The 27,764-nt window shown below is 39.9% G+C and overlaps 1 protein-coding gene across 2 annotated transcripts; it reads left to right on the forward strand.

The window, feature by feature from the left end:
- Positions 1-27,764, forward strand: FBXO33 (F-box protein 33). 2 transcript variants are annotated; one of them, XM_030559209.1, is made up of 4 exons: positions 1-524; positions 14,226-14,336; positions 19,258-19,943; positions 25,757-27,764. In XM_030559209.1, the coding sequence occupies exons 1-4, from the start codon at positions 16-18 to the stop codon at positions 26,026-26,028; spliced, it is 1,578 nt and encodes a 525-aa protein (XP_030415069.1). In that variant the 5' UTR covers positions 1-15; the 3' UTR covers positions 26,029-27,764. The 2 variants fall into 2 exon arrangements, with proteins under 2 accessions (XP_030415069.1, XP_030415070.1); XM_030559210.1 differs by lacking the exon at positions 14,226-14,336 and having other exon boundaries at positions 69-524.

Here is a 27,764-nt window from a genome sequence, read left to right on the forward strand (position 1 = left end):
TCCGCCTAGTCATTGATGTTGTTGTTTTTGTCGCAGGAGGCGGAGGCGAGGCCGCGGCCTGGGGCTGCAGCAGCGGCAGCGGGGCTCGGGCCGGCGCCAGGCATGGCGGTGTGCGGGGAGGCGGTGGGCGCCGGCTCCCTGCCCAGCGAGCTGGTGGTTCACATCTTCTCGTTCCTGGCGGGCCCGGACCGGCTGCGGGCCTCGGCCGCCTGCTCGCACTGGCGGGAGTGTCTCTTCTACCCCGCCCTGTGGCCCCGGCTGCGCCTCAGCCTCCGCGTCTCCCCCGCCGAGCGCCCGCGCCTCGACTTCCTCATGCGCAAGTGCGGCTGGTTCGTGCGGGAGTTGCGCGTCCAGTTCGCCGCCGACAACTACCTGGGCGGCGGCGGCGGCGGCGGGGTCTGCGAGGGGGCGGGGGCGGCGGCCGCGGCCGAGGGGGAGACGCCGCTCTGCCCTCGCTGGCTGGACCTGCTGAGGACCTACCTGGAGTTGGTGCTGTGCGTGCTGAGCAGCGTCCGCAATAACAGGTACTGCGGGGCTCTCCGGCCCAGCCTGGCCCGCTCCCTGGTGCTAACCAGCCGCGGGTGGGGGGAGACCTCTCAGGCCCAGCTCCTTCCAGTCCGCTTGGATCCAGACCCATTCCCTGGGGGGGATCTCAGACCCGGCCCCCTGACCCTCCGCCGGGGGAATTCCCTCCTACCCGGCCCCTTTCTTGGGGACCCCTCCGGGCGGGCCCCTTCCTCCAGCCACGGGCACCTTCGTGCGATGTGTTTGTAGAAACCTCTGGCTCTGTAAACAGAAAAAGAAGGTTGGGGGAAAGAGTTCAGTAAAACTGCTTACCGAAAGTGTGTTCAAGCAAATCCTGGAAACCAATTAAATGTCACCTGTGCATATTTTAAAATAAAGGGCATAATGAAGGCCGCAATGAGGAATAGGTCACGTACTGTATGTGCTGATGCTTCATGAAGATAAATTGTGAAGTACCTACAAACTGATAGCCAATGCACACGTCACGTTCCATATTCATAGGAAGTGTGCTTTGATGAGGTGTACCAATTCAATATGTAAGAAACTGTCTCAAACGAAGCTTTATTTGGTATCTATGAAATGTAATTTCCATCACTTCTTATAGTGCAAACTCTGGAATAGTTCATAAACAGTATGTAAAACATATAGTAATAACTTGTTAAATTAGTGTCTTTTGAGTTCTTTATCAAACAGTGTTAGGGTTACAATATGTAAAGTAACTTAAACATATTTTGCATTGTATCATTTTAGCTGTGGAATATAAATATAACACAAGATATAGAAATCAATTAGCTGACAATTTACACTGACCTGTAATAAGACTCAAGGACAATTGGAGCTGTACAAGAATTATTTTTGTCAAGAAAAAAGGAATTGAAATCAAATGTAGAGAGGATCAGAGCTATAAGTTTGAATTCTGGTGCATATCTAGACTCCATTCTTTCAAAATACTTCAGATGTGTCTTCATACTTTATTCATGCATATACAGACCCAACAGATAAGTTGTAGTGAAAACACTAATGTACACGTTACACTTTTGGTAATTTAAGCTGTTCCTCCTACCACTGAGCTGTGATGTGACCTTGGTATTGAAAAATATATTATCATAATAGCTCGGTTTCCTGATAGTAATTTCTGAAACAATTTAATCTCTAACAGAAGGAATCTTATATTTAGTCAGAGAAACTATTAAAGATGAATGACCTTTAATTGTCTTTGATCTTGGGAGACGATGTTAAAGAGGAGGATGATTCAGTGGTTAAGATACTAGCTTAGAACTTGGGAGGCCTTGATTCAATTCTGTGCTTTGCCACAGTCTTCCTGAACAGTGTTGGATTCTTAGTCTACTTGTTGCTCAGTTCTCATTGTAAAATGGTGATAATGGTACTTCTTTACCTTACTAAGATAATGGTAGCCATATAAACAACTGAGACAGAAAAGCAAGGGCCCATTAAGATGCTTCAGAGTTCCCCATCAATATTAGGCAAGGGTATGGCAGGAAAGGGATCTCCACCATTACACAATAAAAAAGCTATAAATGTTAACTTGGGTATCTTAGTCTTCCACAGACGGTAAATTAGCTTATCAGAAAAGTGAATACAATGATGTACAAAATCAAAACATGTTAGGGCTTCTATGGCTTTGGGGAGAAAACTTTTTTGTTTGGGTTTTTTCATGCTTTTTTTTCCTGAGTTGTAGCTAGAGAATAATGAATATAATCCCTCCTTGGTTTTAGATGAGTACATATTTTTCATCTTCCTTTCAGTTCCTCTAGGGTAAAGCTTACTTTCTGAAAACCTCAGTTCTGCTCCAGCTCTGAACTGAGGACCCTAACCTTTATATTTTAGTACGTTTTACTCTATTCTTCCACTTGTCAACAGTTTAGGGCTGTCTGTCTCAATCGTTGTCAAGCTTTGTTACTATTCACTAGTTCTTTCTTGTTGGCCAACTTGAAAATACATCAGCCAATAAATGAAAACTTCTTTATCAATATTGATCTATCAAACTGAGGTGTGAGAGTACAGCAGACACTACTATCTGAACTTGATGTTTTTTGTAAGGTACCTATTTATAATTAGGGCCCTACCAAATTCACAGTCCATTTTGATCAATTTCATTGTCATAGGACTTTAAAAATTTAATGATTTGAGATATTTAAATCTGAAATTTCGTGGTGTTGTAATTGTAGGGGTCATCACCCACAAAGGAGGGGGGCCTAGAGGGGAAGGGGAGGCGAGGCGTCGCAAGGTTATTGTAGGGAAGGTTGTGGTACTGTTACCCTTACTTCTGCACTGCTGGTAGTAGCAGTATTGCCTTCAGAAGTGAGCAACTGGAGAGTGGCAGCTGCTGGCCAGGAGCCAAGCTCTAAAGTGCAGAGCCACCGCCAGCAGCAGTGCAGAAGTAAGGATGGCATGGTATGATATTACCACCCTTACTTCTATGCTGCTGCTGGTGAGACATTGCCTTCAGAGGTGGGTGCCTGGCCAACAGCCGCTGCTCTCTGGCCAGCCAGCTCTGAAGGCAGCACCGAAGTAAGTGTGGTAATACCGTGAATCCTCCTGCCCCCCCCCAAAAAATAACCTTGTGGTCCCCCTGCAACTCCCTTTTGCATCAGGACCCCCAATTTGAGAAACGCTGGTCTCCCCCACGAAATCTGGCCTTTTACCCTTTACTATATAGATTTCATGGTCCGTGATGTTTTTCATGGCTCTGAATTTGGTAAGGCCCTATTTATAATCCATAGTGCAGGAGTTCTTTTAAAAGGCCAAACAGCCTTTATTTCTGCATCACTACAATACTAACATTTTGTTGACTAATTTTTAAACACAGTGTGTGACTGACTTGGCAACAATGTAAATGTGAGTGGATTTCTAATGTGCTGTCTCCCTGTGAAAAGTACTCTCATACTACAGTGTATCATTACTGAAATTCACTATCTCTCTGGGGCTATCCCTAATTCCCCAAACACTTTATAACAAGTGCTTTTATATTAGGAGGGAGCTTTTGCTATTCTAAATCTGCCCTACTACTTTGTATCCTTTTCAAATTGGTGGATGCTTTAGACATTTCTTCAGTAAAATGTTTGCTTCTCTGTGCTACATGTTGATATAGCTAAAATAACGTCCCCCCCATTTTATGTAGCTCCTTTTAATTAAAATGAGTTGTGGTGAAGAAATGCCTTGGCACTTCAAGGTCCCTTGACAAAATAATCATTGTCTTGTTGCTAAGTTGGAATCAGGTGTCTTGTTGCGGAGAATCTCCTGTGAATCCTCTTCACATTTAATTCCAGCAATTTAGTTCAGCCTCTGAAGTGTGCAGTGTCATGCACTATTCAAAATACAAGGTACACAAACAAATCACAGCATATAAAAACATGCAGTAGAAGTGATATAGTGAATGACTAACTTCAGATTCAGGTCATAACTATGTCACAGCATTGGCAAGTTTTCCTTTGGTAACATTCAACTAGAACAGAATTCCATCTGAAATTTCCTTTCACAAATAAGAGGTGCTGCAGTAAATTGTAATTCATGGTGTATGGACGTGCAAATTTTACTGTTAGTCAAATTGCATATTTTAAGCTACATGGATCTTAAATGAATGTAAATAATTAGAGATGAAAAACATTGTGCTTATTCTGGTAGAGCCAGTTATACAGTAGTTTCACTAACGCATAGATATTTCCCACCATAAATACCCAGAGCATAATACATGCTCCTCCTTTATTGCATCCTCATGACCATGTTTGAGTTTCGTGCTAAAATGCTTGAGTTCTCAAATTTGTGTGCACAAAAGTGTTGTCTTAAGTGATTTGGACAGTGAAAATTCAAATTGAGAACCCCAAATACCTAAGAGTATCTGTATTTGCTACAGACCGCTAATCTCGAACAAGTTCTTGTTGTGAGTTGCTAAGGAAATGAACTTTGCTTCTCGTACTTTACTATAGAAAATCACTAGCTTTTACCCATGATCATGCCAAACCAGTCTAACATCATTCTTTGACAGGGTTACTGGCCTGGTGGATGGGGGAAAGCTGTAGATATGATGTATCTTTATTTTTAGTGTCTTTTAACACAGCACCAGGTGACATTCTCATAAGCAAACTAGGGAAATGTGGTCCAAATGAAATTACTATAAGGTGGGTGCAGACTGGTTGAAAAACTGGACTCAGAATACTTACCGATGGCTTACTGTCATACTGGGGGGATGTATCTAGTAGAGTCTCTCAGGGGTCTGTCCTTTGTCCAGCAATAGTTAATATATTAATGATTTGAATAATGGAAGAGAGAGTATGCTTATAAAATTTGAAGATAACAGCAAGTTGAGAGGAGTTGTTAGCACTTTGGAGGACAGGATTAGAATTCAAAATAACCCTGACTAATCAGAGAATTGGTCTGAAATCAGCAAGATGAATTTATTTAAGACAAGTGCAAAGTATTGCAGTTAGGAAGGAGAGAAATCAAATGCACAGCTACAAAATGGAGAATAACTGTCTATTTGGTAGTACTGCTAGAAATGCATCTGCAGGTTATAGTGTCTCACAAATTGAGTGCGAGTCAACAGTGTGATGCAGTTGCAAAAAAGGCTAATATAATTCCAGAGTGTATTAATAAGAGTTATTTATAAGACATGGGAGATAACTGTTCTGCTCTATTTGACACTAGTGAGGCCTCAGCTTGAGTACTGTGTCCAGTTTTTGGTGCCATACTTTAAGAAATATGTGGACAGATAGGAGAGAGTCAAGAGGAGAGCAACAAAAAAATTAAAAGGTTTAGAAAACCTGATGTATGAGTAAAGGTTTAAAAAAAAAACAAACAACAACCTGGGTGTGCTTTAGTCTTAGGAAGAGAAAACTGAGAAAGGCCCTCAAATATGTTAAGGGCTGTAATAAAGAGAATGGTGATCAGTTTATCGCCATATCTACTGAAGGTAGGACAAGAAGTAACCAGCTTAATCTGCAGCAAGGAGATTTGTTAGATATTAAAGAAAAACTTTCAAAGTACTGGAATAGGCTTCTAAAGGAGGCTATGGCATTCCTGTCATTGGAGATTTTTAAGATTAGGTTGGACGGACACCAGTCAAGGATGATCTGTGTATGCTTGATCCTGCCCATTTGGTCTTCCATCCAAGTACCAGCTTCTGAGATCAGATGAGATGGGTGCATTCAGTCCCATATACCTTCAGGCAAAAGCCACATTTCTCCATTGGTGGGGTAACTCAACCCAAGTCAACTGTTTGGAAAGCTGTTCTACTCATTGTGGACAGACGGGAGAGAGTCAAGAGGAGAGCAACAAAAAATTAAAAGGTTTAGAAAGCCTGATGTATGAGGAAAGGTTTAAAAAAAAAACAAAAAACCTGGGTGTGCTTTAGTCTTGCTTTAGTCTTTAGTATAGCAGTTCTACTCATTGCTATACCACAAGTACATCTAATAAGTTGCAGAAGTTCTAGTTTCTGCGTCAGTCATATCAAAGGCGGTACCAAAGGGAATGAGTGAAGATTGAGAATCAGATGGTTCTTTTATGCCTCTTGGATGTCATTCTGGCAATGAAACCAGAGAATCTGCAGCTCTGATTTCTTACCATTGTGGGGTAAGTGTTTTTGTAAAATACAGTGCTAACTACTTCAACTTTGGTAAATAAACTATTGTGCCTTATTGTGGTCTTATAAATCAAACTTACTCTTTGCATTACTGTACTGTTCAATATAACTTTCAAAAAACTTTTAAGTGCAAAAAAATCTTTTAGATGACTTTATGGTTCTTTGAGGATATATACCAAAGGACCTGAGGCAAGACACATGTCAGCCTGTAAAACTAAAAATAGTGAAGAATTTTGATGCTCTGTTGGGTACTGGATGATGATGTACACTTCTTCCACTAGCTAAATTATCCATACACTGTACAAAACAAAGCTGAAGACTTAAACAAAGCTGATTTTAAAGCAGATGATTATGGGAACCTTTGGAAAAAATTCTATGTAAAACTTGGCTAATTCTCACAGACTGGAAGGATTTAATGAATTACTATTACTAATAGTTGCTGACAAATGACATAAAATAGACTGAGAGTCTTGCTGCTGGAAATCACTTACATTCCAGAGGGCCATCTTATAAATCTTGTGTTTGATATCACAGGCATGCAGATCCAGAATTACTGTAAATTGAATGTTATGAATGACAGTCTCCTAATACAAAACTTGTGCTGTATTTAGAAGAAATGTTTCTTCATTCTTTATTATTGAATACATGGGCATTAAAAAGGATCTTGGTGTTCTCATAACAGTTCTACTCCTGCTGATTATTTTTGACCAGAAGTCAAAATCCTGTTTTGTAACAATATCGCAACAAATTGTGAGGATCACAAAGGATTATGACTTCTAATGGGGGAATGAGCAATAGGAACAGATCATCTCTTAAAACAATTCCAAGTAAGTAGCAGGTATGGGGAAACTTTCCATGAGTCATCAGAAGATCTATGCTCTTATTAAGATGGTGGTTTTTCAGGAAGATTATTTGGAGGGGGGGAGGACGTGGAGGGAGAAATATTTGCTTTTTTTATTCTGCTGTGTTGAAATCCATAAGTGTAGTCTTACCCTGTCAGAGCCATTCTGAGAAAAAGTAGGAAGGCGTTCATGTCTGTTGTTTCTCTCCCCTGTGAATACCTAGCACATCCAGTTACCTGCCTGATCTGTATCAGTGTGGAGAGCAAGAATCTAGATTTTAGTAAAACTTCAATATGTCAGCATAATGTGTTTTAAAGAATTTCAGGAATTAAATTGAGGCTCCAGGATTATGGGCCAAATATTCAGCATATTAAGGAAGTCAGAATGACCACATCTTTACTGAGAGTATGTCTACACTACGAGATTATTCTGATTTTATATAAACTGGTTTTGTAAAACAGATTGTATAAAGTCGAGTGCCTGCGGCCAAACTAAGCATATTAATTCGGCGGGGTGCGTCCATGTACTGAGGCTAGCATCGATTTCCGGAGTGTTGCACTGTGGGTAGCTATCCTATAGTTCCCACAGTCTCCCCTGCCCATTGGAATTTTGGATTGAGATCCCAATGCATGATGATGCAAAAACAGTGTCGCGGGTGATTCTGGGTAAATGTCGTCACTCATTCCTTCCTCCATGAAAGCAACGGCAGACAATCATTTCACGCCCTTTTTCCCTGGATTGCACTGGCAGATGCCATAGCATGGCAACCATGGAGCCCGTTTTGCCTTTTGTCACTGTCACCATATGTGTACTAGATGCCCCTGACAGAGGTGGTACTGCAGTGCTACACAGCAGCATTCATTTGTCATTGCAAGGTAGCAGAGATGGTTACCAGTCGTTCTGTACCATCTGCTGCTGTCATGGGTGCTCCTGGCTGGCCTCCGCTGAGGTCGGCTGGGGGCCCAAAGACAAAAATGGGAATGACTCCCTGAGTCAATCCCTCCTTTATGGTTTAGCTAAAAATAGATAGCCCTGCCTAGAATATGGGGCAAGTGTACTAGAGAACCAGAGAGCACAGCCGCTCCATGTCAGATCCCGCAGAAATGATGAGCTGCATGCCATTCTAGGTGTGCCCCTGCAACAACCCCACCCATTGATTCCCTTCTCCCACAACCTTTCTGGGCTACTGTGGCAGTGTCCCCCATTTGTGTGATGAGGTAATAGAGAATGCAGAAATAAGAAACACTGACTTTTTAGTGAGATAAAATGAGGGGGAGGCAGCCTCCAGCTGCTATGATAGTCCAGGCAGTAAAGAATCTTTTCTTTAGACATGAAGGCGGGGGGGAGCTAATGAAACTCAGCCCCCAGTTGCTATGATGAGGACGGTTACCAGCCGTTCTGTACTATCTACTGGGAATGACCGGGAGTCATTCCTATTTTTACCCAGGCGCCCCCGGCCAACCTCACCTGAGGCCAGCCAGGAGCACTCACGGACTGATGATGACGATGGATAGCAGTCATATTGTACCGTCTGCCACCGGGGAGGGGAGAGGATGCTGCTATTCATTGCCGCAGCCCTGCATCTACCAGCAGCATGCAGTAGACATAAGGTGACATAAAAAAGTCAAGAAACGATTTTTTTTCCTTTTTCTTTCACGGGGGGGTAGGGGGTAAATTGGTGAGATATATCCTGAAACACCCCGGACAATGTGTTTGACCCTACAGGCATTGAGAGCTCAGCCAAGAATGCAAATGCTTTTCAGAGACTGCGGGGACTGTGGGATAGCTGGAGTACCCCTTCTGTCCCTCCATGAGCATCCATTTGATTCTTTGGCTTTCCGTTACACTTGTCACACAGCACTGTGCTGTGGCCTCTGTCTATCATAGCCTGGAGATTTTTTCAAATGCTTTCTCATTTCATCTTCTGTAACGGAGCTGTGATAGAACAGATTTGTCTCCCCATACAGCGATCGGGTCCAGTATCTCCCGTATGGCCCATGCTGGAGCTCTTTTTGGATTTGGGACTGCATCGCCACCCGTGCTGATTAGAGCTCCACGCTGGGCAAACAGGAAATGAAATTCAGAAGTTCGCGGGGCTTTTCCTGTTTACGTGGCCAGTGCATCCGAGTTCGGATTGCTGTCCAGAGCAGTCACAATGGTGCACTGTGGGATACCGCCCGGAGGCCAATACCGTCGATTTGCGGCCACACTAACCCTAATCCGATATGGTAATACCAATTTCAGCGCTACTCCTCTCGTCAGGGAGGAGTACAGAGACTGGTTTAAAGAGCTCTTTATATCGATATAAATGGCCTCGTTGTGTGGATGGGTGTAGCCTCAGGCCTGGTCTACACTATGTGTTTAAACCGATTTTAGCAGCGTTAAACCGATAGGGATCAGTATTGTTCTTTTCATTTTCATTAATGATCTATAGGGGATATGAGTTCAGCATTGCTTAGACTTACAGGTGGTGATAACGATCATGTGGCTAGCAAATGCAAAAGAGAACAGAACTAAATCGCACTGTAGCTGTCATTATTTACTTAAATAGTAAACTCTTTGAGGCAGAGACTTTCTAGTTTGTTTGTACAGTGTCTAGCACAAAGTGTTGTAGCCATTTGCTGCTACTAATGTAATCTTGAAACAAAACAATGGGCTATAAGTAGTGAGATTATACTGACTCTTAAACAGGCCCTATGTGCTCTGCAGTTCTGTGGGTGCGTAACTAATCCCTTGTACAGCACTGTTTTCCAGATCAAAGCTTTTTAAAAAGAGAGTTTCTAGCCCTTATATGTAATAATGTAATGTCTTCCCATCTTTCAGAGCATCTGCAGACTCAGAAACTGCCTCATTCATCTCAATGACTTGATCTGAAATCTGAAGATGACAGTTTCATTCTCAGCATTACATATGATGCTGCCAATCATTTTAGCAGAAACATCCAGCCATTCTACTTCCTTCATCATACTAAACTGACTCTCTGCTTCCTAGGGGCAAAAAACCCCAACTATCCCCCTTCTCTGGTGCCAAAGTCTTGAGCTTTCCCCTCACCCAACAGTTTTATTTGCAGTAGTTAGGCATCTTCAGTATGCCTCCAATTTTTATATTGAAAATGAGAATAGTCAGCATAAAATAGAATATCAAATAACTTGGGGTACTCTACTGATCATACTCATTTTAATATTTTAATGAAAACTTCCAAAGCTGTATATACAGGAACGTTGTTGAAGCATTTAGGTGTAGCTTGCTGTGGAGTATTTGAGGCCTTGCTAGTAAGTCCCTCATTCACTTAGGAGACGAAATAGACAGCAGATACAACTATAGGAGACAGCTGTTAGGAAATCAGAGTAGGAAGTGATGACAGATCGCAAACTAAACAAGAGATTTCTAGTAGTGCTAGTGCACAGTGATTATAAAGGGTGATATATTGGACCTAAAAATTAGCAAAGTGAGACATCCCCTCTACGTATCCTTGTTTCCACTGCAAGTGAAATATCTTATGAAGATTTAGTCATCTAGTAAAGTGCAGTGAAGAGCCCAGGGAAGGTTCCCTGGTGCTGCAGCATGGGCTTTAGTGTTGCTGATATTCACATAGTAAACTTGGGAACAGATTTTTGGATGTAGCACCTTTAAAGTTTTAAGTCCTGAAAGTGTGGTGACTTCTTGTTGAAGCATGCATAAGGGAATTGTACTGTTCCTCATCACATTTCTGGTGGTGTCAGTAGGAGCATTAAGTGATGGAAAAAAGGGTCTAAGAATGTGTCTTTGTCTAGGATTGATCATGGCCATATTATTTACTTCTTTTTGCAATCAACTCTTTCTTCCTCATGCCACACATTGGACCAGTGCAGCTGTTCTCATTTTTTATACATATATCAGAATACATGTGGGAGATGATGCACCAGCACAGTACTAAAACCTCATGGTTCTTCATGTCTACACTGGCACTGATTGTGCTGCCTCTCGGAATTGCTGTGGTGATGAAGTAGAAACATGTTACCTGTAAAACAGCTGGAATAAGAGTTAATTTTGTACATTCTTCTATGTAAACTATAGATTAAATTATAGTGACCAAAATAAACAGATTGTTTGAACTCTTACAATCCTCCAGACTTTCACTAGGATTCCTGGAAGGTTACACTACCAAAATAACATGTTTTTAGAGTCCTGGGAATAAATTATACCTATAGAATATGTCAATATTTGAAGGAATCCTGTTAACTTTTGAAAAATGACATGCATGTTAAAAGTATGTCAGGTGGCATACCTGCACTGGAGCCTCCTATACCTTCTTTTGTGGCTTTACCATCATGTTTTTTAATGCCTTTACCCTCACTGATTGTTGGAGGTCAGGGGGCACACAAATGGGAGAAATTGTCTGTATAGGGGAAGGTGAAACTGACCAATCTGCTCACACATGCATAAAATGAATTAATTTATATATTTGTGTATATTTTTATTAGGGCTGTTTGTTTTTTAAAATATTGCAATTGCAAGATTAAAAAAAGTTGTGATTGTTCAGTTTTAATTGCACTGTTAAATAATAGAATACCAATTTAAATGTATTATAAATATTTTTGGATTTGTTTCTACATTTTGAAATGCATTGATTTCAGTTACACAGAATATAAAGTGTACAGTGCTTACTTTTATATTTTTATTACAAATATTACCCGGTAAAAAGATAAAAGAAATAGTATTTTTTCAATTAACCTCATACAAGTATTAGTGCAATCTCTCTACATTTGTAAGTTGCACTTTCATGGTGATTACTTTTTACATAACTGCTCTCAGAAACAAAACAGTGTAAAACTTTAGCGCCTACAAGTACGCTTAGTCCTACTTCTTGTTCAGCCAATCACCAAGACAAACAAGTTTACATTATAGATAATTCTGCCTGCTTCTTAATTATGACTGAAAGTGAGAACAGGTGGGTTCTGCTTGATAACAAACCAAAGCAGTGTGGACTGAAGGACCTTCCTTTTCATCATCTGTCAGATGGCACCAAGAGAAGGTTGATTTTTCTTTTTTGGTGTTTCGGATTCTGTAGTTCCCGCATCGGAGTGCTGCTCTTTTAAAACTTTTGACGACATGTTCCACACCTATTTTCAGAAATCTCACATTGGTACCTTATTTGCGTTTTGTCAAATCTGCAGTGAAAGTGTTCTTAAATCTAACAATATATGCTGGGTCATCATCCGAGACTGCTATAACATGAAATCTATGGCAGAAAGCAGGAAAAACCATGGAGCAGGAGGCATAGAATTTTCCCCCAGGAGTTCAGTCACAAATTTAATTAATGCATTTGTTTTTTAAGAGCATCATCAGTGTGGAAGCATTTCCTCTTGTATGGTGGTCAAATCATGAAGAGGCATATGAATGTTTAACATACCTGGCATGTAAATACCTTGCAGTGCAGGCTACAACAGTGCAAATATTTGTAATAAAAAATATTATGAAGTGAGCATTGTACACTTTGTATTCTGTGTTGTAATTAAAGTCAATATATTTGAAAATGTAGAAAAAATCCAAAAATTTTACAGTAGAACTTCAATGTTACAAACATACCTCCTTTGGAACTGGAAGTATGCAATAAAGCAGCGACAGAGACCTTCCTTCTCCCAGAAAAGCAAATACAGTACAGAACTGTGATCACAAACTGTCAAACTCTTTAAAACTTTCCCTTTTATAGTAAAGTAAGGAAACTGTTTGTTTCTGTGCTTTCATTTAAATTAAGATAGTTAGACAGCATTTTTCTTCTGTCTAGTAAAGTTTCAAAGCTGTATTAAGTCAATGTTCAGTTGTGAACTTTTGAAAGAACAAACATGACGTTGTTCAAAGTTATAAACACTTCAGAGTTATGAGTAGTGACTTCCTTTGACCTCTGTGATTTCTGCAATGGTCAGTGTGGCTGAACCCAGAGCCACCCAGGCAGCTGACCCTGCAGTGAGTTGCTCAGGAGGCCCTGGGGACAGCCACAGCAGCCACTTGGACAGCCCGTCAGCCAGTTGCTGCAGGAATGGCCCTGGTGCCAGCTGCATCGGCCGTTTCTCTGGAGCCTGGGGCTCCCTTCCTTTCCCCACCCTCCCGTAAGATTTAATCAGTGGGGTTTATGGTATAAGTCATGGAAGGTCATGGGCTGTGATTTTTTGTTTCTTGTCTCTGATCTGTCCTGACTTCTACTAAAAATACCCCTGATTAAATCTTAGCCTTAGTTATGAACAACCTCTATTCCTGAGGTGTTCGTAACTCTTGAGGTTCTACCATATAATAAATTTACATTGGTATTCTGTTGTTCAACCATTAGATTAAAATGGTGTAATCATGACCTTTTTTTAATCTAGTTAATTTGTTTTGTGTTAATTGAGTTAACTGTGATTTATTGATAGCCCTAAATATAGTTAGACATCATAATCTTGGATGTCTCTTTAAAAAAGCATATTGTGAATGATGGGCCGCTGGATGAAGCATGTTACAAAAAACTATCTGCTGTCTGATACAATGTAAATTAAATGCTGATTTTCTTCAAACTTTCTTCATGACTGTCTTTGGCCTGGTCTACGCCTAAAACCTAGTTGGACCTAGCTATGTTGTGTTGGGGGTGGGGAGGGAGTGTTGTGGGGGATAGATTCATATCCAAGAGATGTAGTTAAGCCCCAGAATTCTTCCTTTGACCTAGCTATTGCCTCAGAGGGGTGGATTAACTATGGTGACGGATGACCTCCTTCCATTGCTGGAGTAAATGTCCATACTATGCTGCAGCACTATGTCTGTGCTGCTGTAGTTTAAACATAGCCTTAGAGTTCTAGGTGTTCAGCATTAAGTGCAGCTTTTCATATAATGAAAAGCAGATACGTATACAGTGTCGTTGATGGGATTTTAAATAAATTTATTTAAGGACAAAAGTGGATAACATGCACTTAGATGTCACAAGGAGTATTGGTGATAACCTTCTGCTAGACAACTAGGTACATATTCAGACTGTTATAGTAAGGTGACTCAAAATTGATCAGACTTCTTGCTTCTGCTTTTGATTTTGGCATTTCAAGATGCTCCTCTTGAAAAGCTCCATCTAAACTTTTAGTTTATTTGGAAGCTGTCTGTTGTCCCAAACTTATAGACAGTGCAACTTGTTCCAGCCTGGACGATACCTCCTGTGCATAAGTGTGCCCTTGCTACGTGTGTTCAATAATTGTCCTTAAGATTTCCCCACTGTTGCCTTACCTTCATGTGCAAACTAACAAAACCTATTTTTATAGGAACCTCCAGAAGTTAAGTCTTTTTGGGGATATAAGCATTCTGCAGCAACATGGAAGTATATCGAATACATACCTCGGCAAGGTGGACCCAGATGGCAAAAAGATTAAGCAGTAAGTTCTTCTGTACACACTGGCAAAAATATCATGCTGGTTCAAAGAACTGATAATGAGAATGCAGGATATTAGGTTGAAAAAGCTCTAGCTTGGTAGTGAGATTTCATCTCGTTTCTGTTTTTGTGTTATCTGATGGTCATTGGGTGATGTATATGAGAAGAGTTGATCTTGGTTAAGCTCCTAGTGGCTTCGTGTAACAAACCACCCTCAGTTGTCACATTTTTGGTAGTCTCTGCAGACAGTGCATGAAGACACAATACTTTCACTCTTGCCAAGTGATGACTCAAACAGAATGCAGTGGTATTGGGGCCAGGGAGAGAGGAGCAGGGTTTCATTGGCACTGTATATACTGTTGCTGATCTGAGGCTGAGTGGAAAATTGCACTAGGAATTGAAGTCACCTGACAAAATAAACATGTATATACAAGAAAAATGAATTTTAGGGAACAAGTGACTTTGAATAAGGTCGTGAGTGAACTCCAAATATGGATTTATCATAAGACTCCATGCCTGTTTAAAATGAGAACTACTTATTTGCAGAATAATTCCTAAGGGCATGTCCATATAGGAAAGCTATATTGGTATAAGCTGAAGTGTGAACTTAAACTATTAATTATATCAGTATAACCCTCTTCTTCCCCTCCCCCTCTCCAATGTGAACACTCTTTCTGCAGAATCAGAGTGGCTTTTTGTTTGGGTTTTTAAGCTTATATCTAGGCTTGACAGAACTAACTTTTTTATTTTTTTTTTAAATGTTGCCAGATAACATCAAGGTTTACTTTTTGAAGTTTTTTTTATCTTAATCTATTTAAATTTTCACAATTGCAGGAAATTATGGGGGATGGGGTTCAGACAATAATTGTTTAATGACAGTAGATATTGAGATTCAAAAAGTTAAAGTTTGATAACCGTTAAAATACAAATTGTCAACACGATGTCAAAATCTACAAAGTAAATATGCTTAACTGAACCTCTGTTCTCAAGTAGTATTTTTCTTTCTTTGCCTGTCTGTACATTTTAATGATCGATGGAAATATATTTTTGTCAGCTTGTGTGTATACTAAAATCGATATCCATCCACAAAAATTCTAATCCTCCCACGTCTGCTTATGCCCTTTTGGAAATGTGTAAGCTAAACTGAAAAGGCCATTCTTATTCTGGAACTAATGTCCACACAGTGGGTTATGCTGGTATAACTGTAAAACTTGCCAATGTAGACAAGCACTGAGTGCCAGTGGTGGTGGGGGGAGGAGAGGAAATCTGCGTATCCCAATATTCTAGGAGGGGAATGGGTACTCTTTCCTCATCCGTGTGCCTACAGCTAAAGTAGCTTTGGAACTATCATAGATATCTACAGATAAATTAGTACAGGGGTAGGCAACCTATGGCATGCATGCCAAAGGCGGCATGTGAGCTGATTTTTCAGTGGCACTCGCACCACCTGGGTCCTGGCCACTGGTCTGAGGGGCTTTGCATTTTAATTTAATTTTAAATGAAGCTTCTTAAACATTTTAAAAACCTTATTTACTTTACTTACAACAATAGATGAGTTATATATTACAGACTTGTGAAAAGAGACCCTCTAAAAATGTTAAAATGTATGACTGGCACGCGAAACCTTAAATTAGAGTGAATAAATGAAGACTCGGCACATCACTTCTGAAAGGTTGCGAACCCCTATGTACATAAACATTGAACTCTCTAATGCATAGGTCCTGACTTTAATTTACAATATGGTTGAAATTCAGACATGCATCTCCTACTGTGTCTGTCACCCTGTTGTGCTTATGTAATGCAGAAATTGAGATCAGTGGGAGATATTATGTAACATTCATACTGTATTTTGTGGTACCAAGGCACAATTTTATAGATATCCAAGTAAAAGCTTTTACTGTGGTTGTGGAGGTCGTGGTTGTTTTTTAATAATATGTGTAGTGCTCTTCCTACGATGATTTGTTGCATGTAGAACAGTTTTATAGTGCATAGGTTTTTTATGCTCTATTTGCAGTTCATTGTTTTAAATATAACTTTTCTCTTTACAAATTCATTTTATTTAACCATTGCTATGGGAAGTTCAATACATCATGTAAATGCAGTGCATTGTGCAGTTACAGAAAATATGTTCCACCATTGAATTAAATGTAACTATTTAAAAACTCTTATGCCTGAGATGTTACTTCGTCATCTAACAGTTGTTAATTAATCTTAATTTTTCTAAAAATACCAATTGAGCCAATTTAAATAAGTGAATTTAGTGCTTAGGAATGATGCTGGATTGACACTGCATTATCCGATGAACAGAAACAGCATCCTGCATAGTCCTACCAACGTGCCTCAATCCTGACTCAGGACCACTTTCAGCCGGGTGAAAATTCTAGTTCAGTCTCTGTCTATTCAGTCTTTTGGCTTTTCTTCTGACACTCTCAACAAGAATGCCATGGAGTGCTAATTGTGGGTGGCTTTTCAATGGACTGGTAGCCATAGAAAACTGGACTGAGATCGCCAACTCACTATCTTGTGTAGATTATTGAACAATTTTCAGAAACATTTAGTTACTGTTGTTCTGAGACTATCTATTAAATTAGAAGTAGGGCTTACTTATCAGAAAAGTGTAGACAATTGAAATTAAAACATCCAGTCTGAAAATAAGATGAGGAAATTAATAGAAATTGGTACCTATGTAGTTAAATTTGTAGACCATAGCTTGAACTGTTAAATTTATGCTCTCCAAGATTAGAGGTGCCATATTCAGTTAAAGGACTTACTGGAAGTGCATTGTTAAAATGAATGGCAGTGTAGTTGGATGATACCTTCATTGTGCTCCCTATTGGGCCTCATTTTTATTAGCCCAATAGGTGGTTATTATGTAACATAAAATACCTTCAGTTAAGTTGTTTAAATATTTGAGATATAGTTGGGTTAAAATGGGGTGGGTGGGACTAGAAGGGTTGGCTCAGCATTAGATAGCTAGAAAAATTTAGGTGAAGTGGCTGTATAATTTTTTGGTGGACATAAAGATGGCTAGTTTTGCCGCCAGAATCTAATTAGGTTTAAATTCAGGGATTTGTGTACTATTACCACTGAAAACTGTGGTGCACTTGAGTTTCTAAATGTTCAGCATCCCTGCTTTGAGTGGAAACTTACTTCTAGTACAGAACAGTATTAGAAGCTACAACTGTGCAATTGTGGCTAATCCAATACAGTTTACGGTAATCAAAAGCAAAATGCTCAAATAGTATTTTTTAAGATTAAACATGCATCTAGTCATTAGAGAAGCACAATTTAAATTATTAGGCATCAAATTGAGAGAACTGTACAAGAAAACTTTTAGGCATATGCAGTAATACCACATTGAACATGCATGCATTTCAAATTTACTGTTCATAAATATTGCAGAAGGAAGACTTATAAAATTAATTTAAAATATTAGATGTGTTTTTAAGTGACTATATACGATATTGCAAGATAAAATGTGTTAGAATGGTAAGCTCATCATAGCACCTTACTAAAGATAGGCAATCTTTTTCATTTTTAATTTTCTTATGAGATTAGATGCCCTTTACATAATGTTCCTTACTGCCTGTGTGTGTGTTTTGTATACACAGTGTGTATGTACTATGTAGCAATTTAGCTCAGAACCACTTGATTTTTTGGCATGGTTATCTTTTTAATTTTGTGTTACAGATCTTTGCATTGCATTGCATTCCTTGATGCCTTTAAACAGGAACATATTTAACCTGACCCAGCTCGCCTGTTGCAAATACTATATTTTTCCTTCTTAAGTGACAAGTGCTATAGATTGCACATGAAGGTGTATATGCATGCATGTATATTAGTCACAGTATGTGTTCTATGTGCTCAGAAGAGCATTTGTCAGTGGTGAGGAAGAGAAAAATCCAGCTGGGTTTTAGCAGCTTTGGGGGACGTGATCAAATAATTTATTTAGAGCCAGTCCAGAGCATTTAGCTACATTGCTGAAGTTGTGTGATTCACAATTGTACATTCAAATCAAATTCCTTCCTCTCTTAGGTATGGTATGTGAACAGAATATATAACTTAAAGATCTGTTCATAAAATGTTACAGGGATGGGACAGATGGTCAGGATAGATGCAGGATACCCCTCCTGTGTGGTGAGCCTGGGCCACTTTTTTTTTCTCCAAAAAGGCACATAAATCTGATACTCGGATATCTAATTTTAAAATATTGCCAGGTCCAAATCATGCTCATCCCAACTTAAACTCTTATAATTGCTGGTAATTGTAGGAATGATCCAGTATGCACACACGAAAATATTTTAAGAACCACACTATTGTATGCACTTGAGAGAGGTGTAATGAATGTGGTCAGCTAACCAGTTTCAAATATTTCAAAACCAAATTTCTCCAAATCTGGCAAAAAGCATTAACACATTTTTAGGGCTATATACTGTACATACTAAGCTTGCTGTTGGGCTGGGTGGGGCAGGGACTGCATTAGAGGTATCAGAGCATGAAGCATCAGAGGCTTTTTAAAGTAGTAGTTACTCATATCTGTATAACCCCAAAATGGCTGAATGGATTCCCTTAAACTTTTGTTTTAAAAAAGTTTGGCGCTGAGAAATATGGGATACTTCTATTCAAAGGGCAACATTTTCCACAAGAGCAATCAATACATGTATTCCCCTCCCAAGATAAATCACAATTGCAGCATCATTTGAGTTTGGTAGAAGTTAAAGTAGTTTAGAGCCTGATTTCTGTATGTATGGCACCTGCAAACTTTCACTGACTACTCAAGGAGTTCTTCACGTAGCACAGCTACAGAATTGCACCCTAACTGAAAGAGAGGAGTCTTTCTTGAATAGATATAGAATGCTATGCAGTTGTATTACCACATTAAGTCATATTTAATGGGGTCATTGTTGCTTATGTTTTTCTTGCAGAATACAACAGCTATTTGAAGAAATATTGGCCAATAGCAGGCAATTGAAGTGGCTGTCTTGTGGGTTTATGCTGCAAATAGTCACTCCCACATCATTGTCATCTTTATCAAACCCCATTGCCAACACCATGGAACACCTGAGTTTGCTGGACAACCACATCCCTGGTAATACCACTCTTATCACTGCAGTTGAATTGGAGCGCTTTGTGAATTTGCGCTCACTCGCCTTGGATTTCTGTGATTTTACAGCTGAAATGGCAAGAGTCCTGGCTGATAGCAACCATGTGCCTTTGCATCGACTCTCTCTTCTGGTCCACAAAATTTCCATAATGCACAAGTCCTTGGAAAACATGCCAGAAGATGAGAATTGGAAGGCACTGACACGCAACAGCACTAATCTTCGGGTCTATATTATGGCTTTTGATATCAAGAGTGATGACATGCTAAGAATTCTTAAGCCCAGTATCCCACTAGAGAGGATTCACTTTGACAGCTACATCACTTGTGTTTCAGGGGCTGTTGTTGACCTCATATCCAGGCAGTATGACAAGTTTCTCACTCATTTTATATTAATGAATGATGTGATAGATATGTCTGGTTTCCCAGATCTTAGTGACAACCGTAATGAAGATCCACTGGTTTTGTTAGCGTGGAGGTGCACAAGGCTCTCTCTCCTAGCAGTTCATGGTAGGTAATTCTATGCCCAAACATAGTAAGTGACTTTGAATTTTTTTTATGCTTCAGTCTTATTTCTAAAAATCACAGTCATACACTTTTTGTATTAATAACTTTAGTTACTGCCCTAAAAAATCCTGCAGGAGATGTTAATTGTAGAAGCTGTTTTATAAAGATACTGAAAAAACATTCTCATACCATCAAACTTGAAAGTGTAAAGTCATTCCACATACTGTTAGTTATTCCATAACAAATCACGTAACTAGTAAGTTACTGACTGTAAACAAATTTTTCTATGCAACTCTGCTCTCACTTGGAGTTTACTAGGTTGCTCGTGTAAATGAGGATGACTGAAAATTTTTCTTGTAAGGGTCCAAAAAAAAGGTGGTGTATAATATTCTGTGCTCTGGAAAGCTTTATTTTGAGTGTGTGGAGGATCTTTATTACATTAAACTGTGTATTATCCAGAGAGTATCTGTGCTTGTGGATATGAGAATTGGAAATGTTTGCTGCTTAGCATTAGTCATTTTGCAGTGAGAGTTAGGTGATCTTACTTCCGGGTTGTAAATATGTATGGCCCACAATGAAGCTAGGGTGAGAGATGATGTGTATTACCAATCTAGTGAGGATCTAGCAGCAGATAACAGGCTGAAGTGTTGGCTGACAAAGTTTTTGGAATATATTCTCTCAGTTTGATCTACTTGCAGGAGGGAGAGTAGCATAAACTTCATTTCTCATCCCCTAAAGTAGTTTTAGGTGAGTGCCTGGCCAAATGCCTCCATACACTAGTCATAAATTGTCTGTACTAACTATTTTATTACTGTGAGGCCATGGCTACACTTACAGTTCTGCAGCGCTGGTAGTTACAGCTGTGTTCGTACAGCTGTGTAGGGCCAGTGCTGCAGTGTGGCCACACTGACAGCTACCAGCGCTGCAGTGTGGCCACATTTGCAGCATTTGCAGTGCTGTTGGGAGTGGTGCATTGTGGGCAGCTATCCCAGCATTCAAGTGGCTGCAACATGCTTTTCAAAAGAGGTGGGTGGGGTGGAATGTGACAGGGAGCATGGAGGAGACAGAGAGAATGGATTTTTGGAGTTGACACTGTTCTCAGCTCCCTGCCTTGCAAGTTCTAAGGACTGGAAGACACACAGTGCCTACCTTCAATCATTTTAAAAGTTCTGACCCCTTCGCCCACCCCTCTGTCATTCACTAAATGCAAATTATGTACTCCTAAATAGCCGTCAGACCAGATAAGCATCTGCTCAACATGGACTTCCCCCTCCCCCTCTGCCGTGTGAGAGTGCTGTTTCTCTCTTCAAGCAAACAGCTGTGAACATTCCAAAGTAATTCCCCTGCCTGCCTCGGCTCGCTCAGCAAACAGGAGCTCTGTTTGTTTTTTAAATAAGCAGTTTGGCTGAACTCCAAGCTCTCCCTTTCTTCTGGTTTGTTGTGGACAGGAATTCTGGGATACCTCCTTATACCCCGGAGGTCAATAAAAGCGCTGGTGGGGTCCACACTTGCTGACCAGCGCTGGATCACCAGTGCTGGAATTGCTACACCCGAGGCTCGACCGGGTGTACAGCCAGCGCTGCAACCAGGGAGTTGCAGCGCTGGCCGTGCTTTGCAAGTGTGGCCACATCCTAAGTTGCAGCGCTGTAACCCCCTCACCAGCGCTGCAACTCTCTAGTGTAGCCATGGCCTGAACCTCTAATCCATTCTGAACTTAGGCTCAGAGAGAGAGGAATTTGCTCTTATGTATTATTTGACTTCAACTAGTGACCTGCAGCAGACAAAAGTAGGTAATATTCATTTAACAAATATAGAGAAATGAAATACTAATGTAACACTAGTGTGGCTCTTCATATCTTATGTGGAGCAGCTACAAAAGGTTTGAGTCTGCTAGTGCTTATAGATAATCCCGTGATCCGCTCTATATGCGGGGACCCCTGCTCCTTCTTCAAACATCTTGCAGGATGAGGGTGTTTAATCCTTTAGCTCAAGTGGCAGAGGGTCATGTTTTTAGCACCAAAGGGCATGGGTTCAAACGCCACTGTTTGCCCCAAGGTGGGGGGAGTCAGATACTTGCAAGAAAGAGTCTTCAGATGACAAACTTTTTAATTCTTTTTCCATTGGAAATCAGATAGGGAAGATTAAATTCTTTGATCTTTTTTTTTTTTATATTCGCTGTAAGTTTCCTAGAGTCAAATGTCAGTTCTAATTCTGTGCAACCAGCACATCTGAGGCTATGTCTACTCCACAGTTTGTCATCATAACTTAGGTCGCTGAGGGGTGTGAATAAATCACTCCCAGGAGCAACTTAAGTTACACCAACATAAGCACCAGTATAGCGCTGTGTGGGTGCCAGCATAGCTACTGCTGCTCGCAGGGGCTTGAGTAGGTAAGCCACTGGGAGAGCTCCCTTCCATTGGTTTAGAGCGGCAACATTAGAGAGCTTACAGCAGTGCAGCTGCGCCGCTGTAAACTCTCTAGTATAGCTGTGCCCTAAGTGACTGAATGTGATTTTAGGTGCCTTGCTTTAGCCACCTAACTTTTAAAATTTAACCAAATTGTTATTGATTTGATGCAGTTATTATTCCAAAAACTTTGCTCACAATACAGGGGGGGGAAATTCAGACATCCTCCCAAGACATATCTAATATAAACAAATAGCTGTGTAAATTTACAAGCTAACAAATCCAGCATCAGAATATATAGTGTTGTCACATGTCTATCCAGCAAACATTCAGGTAAAGCAATAGAAAAGCAAAATTTTAATAGTTTTTAATAAGCAGAGAATTGGAAATTACATAATTGTCAGATCTTTAGACTGTTTAAAAGATAGTAACTTAGTGTAACTTATTGTCTATTAAGTGGGAGAAAAGACAGATGCCCAAATAGGTAAAATCAGATCTCAAGATGCAATACTTTCAGTTGTGCTTCTCGTAACTTGCCTAAATTGGGAAAATATGCTCTTTTTCTTTATGCTACCAGACTGCCTGGAAGTTATTTTGTCAGCTGGAATAAAAATAACATCTAAGTTCTGTGTTAACTTAAAATATTTAAGAACTTGGAAGTGAACACTACATTTTTGCTGTAACAGGTTCCAAATGCAGCAGTTTATCTTAAGAATCAATTTTAGATTTTTCAGAAAAGGCTAAAATATTCGTATTGGATACTCTGTTCTCCATAATTTCTAGTGCTTTTTAAGGAAGCATTGTTTTTATTATTGTTATAAACAGGACAGCTTCTAAACTTTCTTACAATTCAGAAATCACAAGTTCTATCCTGTTAGGTCCCGAATGGCAGTAAAAAATGTCTCAATGTTAACTTTAGAAATTTTTTTTTTTTTTAAAGGGAGTCTGACTTGTTGATAACTACATCTAATGTCGTAGCAGCTAGAGGAGAGGCAGGGGAAGAGAATCTTGCATCCATTCCCTGTACTCTCGGAAGTTGTTAATGAAATCTATTCATACCTGTCCTCTCCTCTTGCAATTTGTCTAAGTACTTATATGTAACAATTACAAAACAAAAACCCTCTCAGGAACATGTAATGATAAAATAAACCCTTTTAAGCTCAACACAGCAATTTTGTTCTTTATAGAAAACAAAAACCAAATAGTGGGTTTTAGTGCCACCCACTAACAATTTAATCCCTTTCTATCTGATATCTTTCCTCAAAAAAGGCTGTAAATGGCCTTCAAGCCAGAATGAACTATTCTGTAACTTAGTTATGACAGCTCAGAGAATGGTGACTAGTCAGTAACTAGGATTTACTTGATCTGCATCTGTCTGGCTACTGTTTGTCACTTGATCAGGTAAGGCTAAAAGAAATCTACTTCACTAGTGCCTCCTGAAAAAGTGCTTTGTCACTGGGGCCTTAAGAATTTTGTCTGCTTTCACAGAGAAACATCTGCTAGTTAATCTTTCTGAAGCAATCAGAGTGAGGAAGTACCGAGGCAGTCTCGGGGGCCAAAAAGCAAGCCCACCTAGCTTGCATGAAAAGGGGGGAGAATCTTCCCCGTGGAGCAAAGGCAATCTCTGAGTCAATCTCAGACTTTGGGGAAGAGGTGCTTCAAGATTTCATGATGTAAGAGATCTCTACAAAGCCCCCCCTGCCCACCTGCCGTGAAGTGTTTGGTTGGATTGGGGTCCTTTCTGGCTTCTAAAATCTTACCAGAAGCATAGTCATTGCTTCCAGAAGTTAACATGAAAAGCTATAGGGGTCATGATAGCCGCCTTAGTATTCAGAAGGGTAATCCAGGGAATAGCATTCCTCCAAATCATGTACCTGAATCATCCTTGTTTGGCTACCCCCTTTGTTCTTGAGTGTTCCTGTTCTTTCTCTCAGTAAGGACCTATTAATTCTGAATTATATAGTGGACTGGCCAAGATTCTTCTGGAAAGTAGTACCTAAAAGTGGAGTTCTTGATTGGGTTTGGTATCCTACAGCCTTCTAGGCCTCTTGATGTTCCTTGTACATTGAGACTTCCAGCCCACTGCACTAGACAAGGAAAGCATCAGTGAGTGAATATTACAAAGTTGCCTCTTAAGAGTTCTTTGCTCTTTAGTTAGGCATTACCACTGATCATGTCAGCATCTGCAGATGCCCTGGACTGCAGAGTGCTTTGAGCAGTGTGTCTGTGGGAAACTTCAGGGGCAATAGATGAAAGATTCTCATTCCCCTTTCTTCATCATACTTGCTCATTTAATTCAGCCTCCACTGTCTTCTCCCCTTCCCCACTGAGATGTTTTCTCACAGGTTGCCTGCTATACAGAATCCACTATCTACATTGTTGAAGACCATTCCCGAGAGAGTCAAACCTTGTTTGTATTTACCAAATAATTTTCTGTGGCTTGGATGAGACTGTAGTTTCATCCGCTTTACTGGGCTTTCCAAGTCCAGACTTCGACAAGAGAATTTGCATCTTAGGTGGGAAGAAGAGCAAGCTTATAGCTACTTCATACTAGAAGGAATAAACTGGAGAAGCAAAGGGGAGAGCACCCTAAAGAGGAGGAAAATCCTGGATTGTGCTTAGTGGTATCAGTGAGGTAGGAGGAACCCAGCATGTTTTCTCAGCCAACCTACAGAAAGCAAGTTCACAAGTAATTGAGAATATAATTTGCCTTTTTCTTCACTTTCTGGGGGAAATACAATATGAACTTCTAGTAGATAGCAGAGACAATTTTATAATTGTCCTATTTAATTTCAGCTAAGATAATTTTGCAATTGAGTGAAAAAGTTTTCAGCATTAAAGGGACTTGGTTTTCATGAAAAGTGCCATGATCTGTGAGGAAAGATCACGACTGCGAAAATGGAATCCGGTCATAGAAAATAGGTCTAACTGTAACACAGCAAAATCAAACCTGTTTAGAATTCCTTTGTACTACAAACACAGTTTTAATGCAGTTCTTACACCTATACTTTCACTTAAGATGATTAATAATGCACTCTTCCTTGCACATGACACCTATAAACTTGTCAAGTAGTTTAGGTCTAAAATATTTGGTTTGTCCCAGAGTCTAAATAAAAATGTGTAGGAGTAGTAGATTTATTTATTCTTTGTAGGGGGAGGGAGCAGATCCAACAAAGTTCGATGGGAGGGGGAACTACTTACAATGTGTTTTGACATTTTTTTCCTCTCGATAAGAATAAATGTGAGCCTTATGGCTTGTAACTTTTAAGAAATGCAGAAAAAAGGTTGCCAAATGGAAAAGAAGCAAAATCAGTTGGGGAAAAGGCATTCTAGTCAGGTTCTCAGGTTTTAAACACTTTAATAAAGCAGTTCTGCAATGAAGTGACCGCTTTTTTTCCCCCACCCTCCCAGGTTACACTGTGTGGGCACATAACCTCATTGCAATCGCTCGTCTTCGTGGCTCTGACTTGAAAGTGCTTGAAGTCACAGAAGAAAGCATTGATTTTGACCAAGGTGAACTGGCTGATCAGGATGTGGATCCAGTACATAACCTCATTGAGCAGGTATCCCTTGGATTGGGTCGACCTTGGCATGCAGTCATGGACATAGAATTACTCAGTGTCTTCACCGAGCCAACTCATCATTTTTATAGAGAGATGCAAAGCTTCAGTGAAGGCATTTAGCTTTTTTTTTATTTACAATTCCTGTGGTTACATATGCAAGTAGGATCCTATTATGTTTTTCAGTAGTGTGAATTAACCCCTTTTGTGCTGTGTTTAATCAGTATTAGATATATAGAATTATATATGTGTATTCTACTTCTTGATCAAAGAACGTAGTCGGGTATTGGTTTAGAAGCTGAAAGTGGCAACGTTTAGGGCTTTCACGGTTAATGGACTTGTCTACCAAACCTTATAGAGATACAGCCGAAGGTTGTCTGAGGTTGCCGGCTAACTATATTTTTTACTGAGTAACTGCATCTTCTATTATTTTACTATTATGTCGGAGTTTAGTGCTCAGGAGCCAATTTTTAACTATCCATAGCCCGGTGGATTTGTATGCAATCATTGTCATATAATCTGGTAGTATGCTACTTATTAGGCTTTAAAAAATAGAAGAGAAGACTACCCAATGCCAGTTCACTGTAAACTTTCACTTTAATTTCACATACAGTTTCTGAAGCATGAATTACTACTACTCGCTACATTTTTTCTCATTTATTAAGCAGTCGTCTGTAGCATTGTGTAGTTTTTCCAGTTACTCACCTGAATTTGCGAGCTTTTAAGACTATAAATTGTAGGATTTCTGATCCTTTGAAAATTCGTCATAGCTTCTTATTCTCATGATCTCAGTTTCTCCATATGAGTTAGCTTTGGGCCCAGATTTAAAAGGAAATATAAGTTTACACATTCCGATGGGGTAAAACCATAACAATGAAGATATAAATTTAAATGTACATTTTTGCAAACAAACATTAGTCGTGAAATCCCTAGCAACCAAGTCACTGGACTTTCTCTGTCAGCGCCTGTGTCAGCTGCCAAAGAATAGATTAAAAATGAAGAAGTGCCCACATGCTGGCAGGGGCAGGCCAACTGTTGGTCTGCCAGATACTGCTAGATTGTAATATATAAGGTCGAATTTCGACCTGTGGTACACAGCTGTGCTGTGGCTCAGTCAGCAACCTCAGAACTCTTAAACAAACATGCACCTGTTTCACTGTGAATAGTGAATGTAAAGGAAGGAAAGGAAATAAATACAAAGCTTGTTCTATCACAGGTATGAGCTGCTATGATGCATGAAGAACATTCCATGAAGTATGTTTTAAAATCTTGTTATATCTGAGAGGCTTTAAAAGCCGATTTAACTGTTTCAGGGCAACCGCGGTACAGACGTGGTCTCTGTGAGACTTCCACCTGACCCCAGTTTTAAGTGGTACGAATGTTGTGCATTTAATGTTAAAGGACAGTCTGCAATAATTAAAGTAAGTGGCCAACGTGGGTGCCCAGCAGTGCTGAGACCTGGCTGCTATATTGTAAGCTTTGGAAAACACAATTTATGCAACAGATGTCCAGATATGATTCTATTTATGGAAAAAGTTTATATGTGTTTTACAAATGGTTTTACCATCTTATATTAAAATGACCTTTTGACAGGTGTGCGCTGTTTTGTCTCCAGTGAGCACATACCATGCGGATTTTATATGTACATCAGTAGAGTGAATCCACTGGCACAGTGTGTGTATATGCCAGATGTGGTGAGATTTTATCTTATAAATGTGATCAGATTAAAAAACTCCTGACAGAAAATGTAAGGAAACCAGCTGAATGTTTGAACTGATGACTGATGTTGTATGGTTTATGTTAAATGTATATTCTTTTAATCAATGAATAAAGCATTCAAAACTGATCATTGTAAAATA

Source organism: Gopherus evgoodei, chromosome 4 (assembly GCF_007399415.2).
Source record: "Gopherus evgoodei ecotype Sinaloan lineage chromosome 4, rGopEvg1_v1.p, whole genome shotgun sequence".
Lineage (NCBI taxonomy): Eukaryota > Metazoa > Chordata > Testudines > Testudinidae > Gopherus > Gopherus evgoodei.